This window comes from Pelodiscus sinensis, chromosome 15 (genome assembly GCF_049634645.1).
Source record: "Pelodiscus sinensis isolate JC-2024 chromosome 15, ASM4963464v1, whole genome shotgun sequence".
In the NCBI taxonomy this organism is placed as follows: domain Eukaryota; kingdom Metazoa; phylum Chordata; order Testudines; family Trionychidae; genus Pelodiscus; species Pelodiscus sinensis.
The window spans coordinates 36,762,433-36,770,267 of NC_134725.1; the positions used below are offsets into that span (position 1 = coordinate 36,762,433).

Genomic DNA, 7,835 nt, shown 5'->3' on the forward strand with positions numbered 1-7,835 from the left:
GTATGTTTAGAACTCATGGGCTGAGTTTCCTCACTGCTAAATATGTTCTAAAACAAAGGTGCTCCCCTGCCCACAGACTCTGATTGGCCTGGGGGTAGGGAGTATGTGAAACTGTAGATCCCCACCCCCATCCTGCCAGGAGTGTGTGGCATCTAGAGAGAACTGCCAGCTGTTTTGAACAGCTGGTGATTCCCTCCAGGCACTGCATGCCCCTGGTGGGGGGAGAAGACTGCGTGCTTCCCTCACCCCAGGCCAATCAGGAGTCTGGGGGCTGGGGAGTGCACAAAGTCTGCTCCCTCCGCCAGGAGCACTTGGCACCTAGAAGAATCTCTAGTTGTTCAAAAGGCTGGCAGTTCTCTCTAGGTGCTGTATGCCCATGGCAGGGGGAGAAGACTTTGAGTGCGCTCCTGTTCCCAGGTCTTGATTGGCCTGAGGATGGGGAAGTGCCAAGGTTGCCATAGGCTAGATCAGTGGTTCCCAATCTTTTTGATACTAGGGACCAGTAAACCTATTCACAAGCTTTTGGAGGATTGGTAACATTTATTTGCATATTCACATATTCATAAGCAAATGATGAATATGCAAATAAATTGTGTCGCTGGCCCTACCTGTCCGGCAGGTTGTTCCACCCACCCCCCCTCCGGCCCCAATCCTGGCTGCTTTATTGGCCGGTGCCTGCTCCCCCAGCTGCATCTGGCATGGGCATTCTGTATCAGTGCACATGGCACCTGGCCTTCTCCCTGGGTCCTAGCGCCCACCAGATCTAGCCCCGCTGCCCAGAAGCATGCCCAGCAGAGATGCCGCGACGGCAGGCACTCTCCCAAGAGGACCACGTCGCCGTGCTTGGCAGTGCGGATTGCTACTACCACGTCACACAAATTAATAGGATCCTACGTGATCATTTTTCTAAGGACTGGTACTGGGTCGCGGACCACACTTTGGGAAACGCTGGGCTGGATCAATCAGTTTGGGATCTGGCCCACGTAGTCTGTCTTGCTCTCCCCTGTTCTAAAGGAAGAAAACTGACTTCTAGTGTGTTTAGGGAGCTCAGCAATGTAAAGTCCTATTATTTTGCAGCTTAACTTCTGAGTCACACAAAATATGCCAGACCATGATAGGTTAGCTTGAGCATTTCCTGATTACAGATGTCCCAGGTTATACAACTTTTGGGACATTTGCCATGGTTTGTTTGTGTATTTTTCAAAGCAGGGGTTCTCAATCTTTCCAAAATACTGTACTCCTTTCAGAATTATGAAGCCCAAGCCCTCTGACTGGGGTTGACGCATATAACTTAGATTCACAGAACTCTCTGTGGCATGAGGACCAAGGCAATAACCCTGCCTGCCATCCCATAATGCCAGCCCTGCACTTGTAATCTCCCCTAAGACCATCTCCCCACCCCTGTGAGAGTCACAATTCTCAAGTTAAGACGCACTGATCTAGATCAATTGGCATACCCCTTAGAAGAACTCTTTGTACATCCTGGTTGATAACCACTATTTTAAGGCATGTTAATTCATTTATAAACAAAATTATACTTGCACAGAATGAAGCCTTAGATTGCAGGAAACACCAGGCCATTCCACCTTTAACTCATGCTGTTATAATCCTTCCTTCCTCAAAACAGCATGAGTTACACACACATGGCCAAATTTGGCACTGGTGCAACTGGATGCCTGTCTCATTGAAATAAATGATACAGTTTTATATATCCTTATATTTTATGAGCTTATGTTACCCTTTATAGTTATTTAAATGCAGGTGTCATTTTTTTCTTCAATACACAGAAACCTGAAATGGAAACAAGATCATTCTCTGTCTATGTCGCAGCGTTAGATTTCTCTTCATATTCTGAGGCCCTTAGTACACAGTAGATAAATTCTATCAGATGGTGATGGCAGCTTTATTAAAGTGATTAAACAGCCTTATCTTGAAGGGACATTTCGGTTCTTGTCCTACGTTCAGCTGCTGCCAAAATAAAATGGTGCTAAGACCCAATATACAGCAGTTCTTAAATGTGGTACAATAATTATGCATCTAGTGAAACATGGGAGTATGGTGATCTGTTCCCCAGACCTAGTCAAGCATTTGTTGAAAAGGCGAGAGGGAGAGAGAGAGAGAGAGAGCTGTTTTGTTTGGCCTTATGATTCATTCAGCTCTTGGCCAGAAAGGGGAGCTGTAGAATTATGCAATGATGATAACTAGCACAATATAAGTGTCTGATCTGATAAAAAAGGAATTCAGGAGACTGCACAATAGCATGTGTCCTTCAAGGACAGGGAAGGAGGGGAAATGTGTGGATTAAAGTACAGGACTAGCAGTTATAATTGTTGGGTTTTATTAAAAAATCTGCTACTGACCTGCTGCATGGACTTGGGCATGTCCCTGTCCCCCAGTGAGGATAAATAATACTGGCCTGCCTTACAAAGGTGTTGTGATAGTCTACTGAAGTGAATAGAGTGATACAGGGACTTGTGATAAAATCAATGCATTGCTTGTAAGGGGAAATACTTGGATGGAAAATACTGGAGAGTGCAAAGTACCAATAAACAGAGTATTAGTAACTGTGTTCAAGATATTTATTAATGAAAGACTACTGTTCCAAATCACTTACAAGTGCATTATATAAAAAGGCTTTTATATTATGTATGCACACAATCGTGTAATTTATCATACATAATATAAAATCTATCTAATCTATCTACATTATATTTTTGTCTTGCATTCTCCAGTGTAATGATTTATTCAAGATTTCTTTTTTTTAATGTTTCAGTCCTAATTCTTAATTAAAATGTTAGGACACTAGATAGAAAAGCTGCAATTAATTGCAACAGATGGGGATTTCTGTATTGTCCGTCACAGACATATCAGATGATTAACTTCAAAAAAGCAGGCAAGAAAGCCCTTCCTCCTCCCCAGTCCAAAAAAAAAAAAAAAAGAAAAAAAAAAGGAGGAGATAAAGTAGAACTCTATCTGTGAAATGAATAACTTGGGACCAATATTTCTTTTTGTGCTGAATAGTAAAAGGAATTCAGCCAGGCTCTGCATTATAAAGAGTGGCTTTTGGAAATGATCTGAAACGTGGATTTAATAGCATTATTCCTATTACATTTCTTGTTACATTTGTCACGTTTGAAATCTACATCCTGATTATTCAACCTATTTTTAATTCTTTTGTCATTTCCCTTTCACTCCCGTCTGCTAACGGTCCCACTACAAAAGCTGCAAGAGAAAGAAAGGAGACAAATGCAGCCAAAATACTTGCCAGAAGCCAGGGATTGACTGGGTGAGGTTGGTGCATTTGTTTTAAACATTAATTCCTCTGTGTGTTTGTGTATTTTGTTTTTGGAACAGCTAGATCATGAGCATGGCACAATGGAGGCCACATTCCATATCAATAACTAAAACTAATGTTCCTGTAAGATGACTGATTGCATCTATCAGCTGCTCCTGTTCACCAAAATGCTATATGCCTTTGCTGATGCAAATATTTCAGAATGACTTTCAGAGCCAGATGCTCTCTACTCCTTAGTAAGATAAAACTCCCAAGAAGTGGTGGACTGGGTCTTTAAACCCAAATTCCCTGATAGGGATCAGTATCAGGGGAGCTTGGTGTACTTAGCCCAAGTCTTTCTGGTTGTTGATCATTTGCAGCTGCACATACATTTCATTCTGCACCTGTTTGTCTGATATTTTCTCTGGAACTTGATATGAGGTGGCTTTAAACATTAAACTCCTACTTCCCAAGAGTGAGTTTGCTTCTCCACTGCTTTGCATTTCATTCTCATTCTGATTCAGGTTTCCACCTCCTTTGCATTTGTTTAAGTGACAACATAACATGTGGGGTACAGGAGAAGATGCAAACTATTTTTAAATTACAAATGTATTAATTGAAAAGTATTCAGTTAATATAGTTTTATAGTATCTTAAAATGTGGTTCCCCCCACCCCTGGGAAATGTAAAATAATCTACCAGACCATTGGCAATATGGTTATACAAGCTCCCACGCATAGCTCTACAACACACCTACATCTTTACTTTCTATTTTGATTTTGTCTGTCTAACCCAGGGGTCACCAACCAGTTGATCGGGATCTACCGGTAGATCTTGGAGCCTCTGACAGGTGATCCTGGCTGGTTTGACCAGGAAGCTATCAAGTGCCGGCACTTCATCTGCCCCTCTCAGCACTGCCGTGCTGCTCTTGCCCTCAGCCTTCATGGTGCTCTTCACTCCTGGGAGCCTCCTGCTTGCTGTGCAGGGCATGAAAAGAAGAGGAAGGGAGGGTGATGATGCCAGGGTGCCCTTCCCTCTAACCTGTACCCCATCTCCACAGAGCAGAGTGGGGCAGAGATGGAGAGAGTTTACTGGCTGCTTTTGGGAGTGGTGCAGAGCCAGGGTGATCCTGACTTAGCCCCCTGCACCACCACCCAGCAGCCGCCTGTGGTAAGTGGGCCCAGCTAAAGCCTGAATTCTGAATCTGGGCCCCAGTCCTGAACCCCTCCTGCATCCCAAACCTCTGTCCCCAACCTGATAATAGTGAGAGAAAATGGAGTGAGCAAGGACGAGGCCACAGAGAAGGGGAAGGAAGGAGGCAAGGCCAGGGTGTTTGGGATTGAGGTAGATCCTGAATTGCACTTAAATTCAAAAAGTGAACGCATGCTTAAAAACGTTGGAGACCCCGGTCTAACCTTCGTCTGTTTTTACCGTTTTACTGGTTTCATTTGAACAATGTAATCTTGCCCACAGCTTCAGGGTTAGTTTAGTCCAGTGGTCCCCAACCATTTGAGGTTGCTGGGCGCCAGGGGGCGTGGCTGTTCACCCACCGGGTGCCCGGGGGCGGGGCCCCCCCTTGCGCACCCAGGGCCGGGGCCCCCCCATAGCCACATTCCCGGGGCCGGCGCTCTCCCCTCAAGCGCCGTGCGCCCGGCGCACCCTGCAAGCGCCGCGCGTCCAGGGCTGGCGCTGGTGCTCCCCCCCCAAGCACCGTGCGCCCGGGGCCTGCGCTCCCCCCATGTGCCGCGTGCCCAGAGCGCGGGTGGTCAATCCGCGACGCCCCCGGGATCGGCGCTCACCGTGCGCCATGCGCCTGGGGCCGGCTCCGGCACCGTGCCATGTGCCCGGGGCCAGGCCAGCCCTGAGCACTTGGCGGGCGCAGACAAATGCCCCCGCGGGCACCGTGTTGGGGACCACTGGTTTAGTCTCACTGTTCAAAAGAGTCTGCAGCTAAGTCACACCCGAGGAGTAAAAGAACCTAAAGGGGAAAACTGCATCTTATATCAACAGGTGTAAGTAAATTAATCAAAATATCAGTCTACAGGGACAATGGTAAATGTGAACATGGGAAAGTGAGTGAAAGAACAGCATCGGAGGGCATGTATCTGATGAAAAGGACTTTATAAGAGCTGGGTATTCTTATTCAATGAATCCTTTGTGTAGTAAGCCCCCTTTTCTCTCTACAGCATAACTCAGTGGCAGTTTTACCAAACTCTGCATTAAAACAATTTGGAATTTTCCTTCAACCTTGTTATAGAGGCTAATTAGATCCCAGTCTGCTATGAGTGAACTCCAAATTTGCTCAATATTCTTGAAGAGGGTCACTAACACATTTCATTAGATTCATCTCAGTAAGGAACCACTCTCTGTAGTTTATTTTAAACAGAGGTGAAAGTAAGGGTGTGCACCCCAGCCCCCAACTCCAGCAAGAACTGAGCTGTGGCAAAAGCCAGCAGGGAGCTATTTAGAGAGCTGGCAGAGCCCAGGGTTGTGCTAGGACAGTACCTGTCAGAAATTTAAGTTCCTTTCAACCCTGATTTTAAACTAAACACCGAAATCCAAAACTTGAAACACAGAAGTATTCTGAAATCCTGCCCCCCAGCATTGTGCCATGGCTCACCTTTTTTAGCTGTACTGTGAGGTGATGCAGATGCTTTGCCATCTACAGACTTCTGCTTTTCAAAGGTTTTCTTCACCTCTGCAACTTTAAGCACTTTTTCATCTTCTTGATTTTCCTCCCCCTTTTGCTCCTGCTGGGTTGGGCCCCCTTTCTGGAGCCTCTCTCTGGTGTTTTTAGTTTCACTATCTGGAACGGTAGCTTCTGGCTGATTTTTGCTAGCAATCATCCTACTGTTATATGTTTTCTGTATCATTTCTGACAGTGTTACAGTCTCACTGAAACTCGCTGCCAGACCTTCAGTCGGTAACCCTGTTAAAGGGACTTTTAAGGAGCTTTTCTGGCTGTTTGAATCAGATACCACTGAATCTGCCTCGATTCTGAGGTCTTTTCCTGTATTAGGGTGAAGGACCTGGCTGTTGTTCTCTCTCAAATCTCCAGCAACTAGAGTACAATTTGAAATGGCTGAGACCATTATCTCAAGGTTCTTCACTACTTGCTTATCTTTACCAAGCTTTCCATCCTTTTCACCAGTCCAATCCTGTGAATAACGCTCTGCAGAGCTTTCAGTCAGAGAGGAAAAAATTACTGTCTGCATCAAGTTTCCACCTGAATTGCTGCTCTCCAAAAGGGTATGTGAAGCAGATTGCATTTTTCTATTCTCTTTGCTTTGCACCGTACAGTCCATCACCATGGCTTTTCGCTCCCAGCTACCTGACCAGCTCTGGATGCTGGATTTATTTTCCTCTGTGGGAGAGTTCAATGTCAGTTTGTTAACTTGTCGGCTCTCTGTGCTACTTTCTGAGTCTGACCGGCTTATCTGCTTTTTCAGTGTGCCTTGAAAAGTGTTGATCATATTTACACTTCCAGTTGCAGCCGGCTCTGTCTCTGGATAACTTTCCTGATGGCTGGCATTTCTCTGGATCAGAGGCACTGTGTGTGGTGTTATTTCCCTTTTCCCCTCAAGTTCCATGTGGACATATGGAGTCATTTCTCCCTCTTGGCTGGACATATTGATTTCAGCTTCCTCCAGCCTATAAACAATAGCTTTTGCCTTCCTGCTTTCAGCCTCACCTCCCAAATACCGCTGGCCAAACTGCATTTCAAACACCTCTGAAGAGATTTCACCTTCCATCCCTTTCCTACCTGCTTTGGTCACAGTTCGCTCTTCAGAGTATGACTCCTCTGCCATCAGTCCCTCAATCCTTCCCTCACATATTCCTCTGCTTATTTGTAACTTCTTGGTGGAAACATGCACATCATAATCAGTGCCCTTGGGCTTACCTCCCTCTGTTCGGAGACCCAGTCCCTCAGAGTCAACTTGCTTCTTACTCAGGCACACATAATCTTCACATTTCACTTTGGAAGTTCTCCTGGAGAAAGGAGAGTCTCTCTCTCTCATCTTACCTTTGTCATCAAGAAAATAGCCAGAGTGGCACCAGGTGGAGGCTTCCATCACAAGCAGCTCAGTGCTTTAATCACTTATCCAAATGCTTTGAAACAAAAAAACTGAGCTCTCCCCACACTTTGGGTCTCTACAGTTTTCACCACCACTTTCTCTTTAATTCACTCCTCTGTGAGACTGGACACAGCTTGGAAACCGGTGTTACTAGGTTGTAGGAACCAGCATTCTTCAGAATTACAGATGCTAGAGGTGGAAAATGCATATTGAGATGGTAGAGTCCATTTTATGTGGCAGGGCAGAATGTCGTCTTCTGATAATGGAGGTATCAGGATTAATACTGCAATTGACATTCACCAGACTTACCCTACCTAAGTGGGCACAACCACATCTAAAGTCCACTGGCTTCTAATCTGGTGGTGCATAACACTTGATATGCAGGATTTGTTCTATTTCGGTGTTCTCTTCCCTTTTTCTGGTAACTCCTTATTGTCTCCTTTGGTAGCTGATCTTGCTGCAGTCCCCACTGCTGTTTTTGTGGTT

The 7,835-nt window shown here is 45.4% G+C and overlaps 1 protein-coding gene across 1 annotated transcript in view; it reads right to left on the reverse strand.

Annotated features, from left to right (window-relative positions):
• CORO1C (coronin 1C) overlaps positions 1-7,389 on the reverse strand; it is a 95,971-nt gene extending 88,582 nt beyond the window's left edge. The window contains exon 1 of the mRNA XM_006112594.4: positions 5,894-7,389. Within this exon, the coding sequence (XP_006112656.4) occupies positions 5,894-7,346 (1,453 nt within the window). The 5' untranslated portion in view covers positions 7,347-7,389. The remainder of the gene's footprint in view (positions 1-5,893) is intronic.
• Between the last annotated feature and the right edge of the window lie 446 nt (positions 7,390-7,835).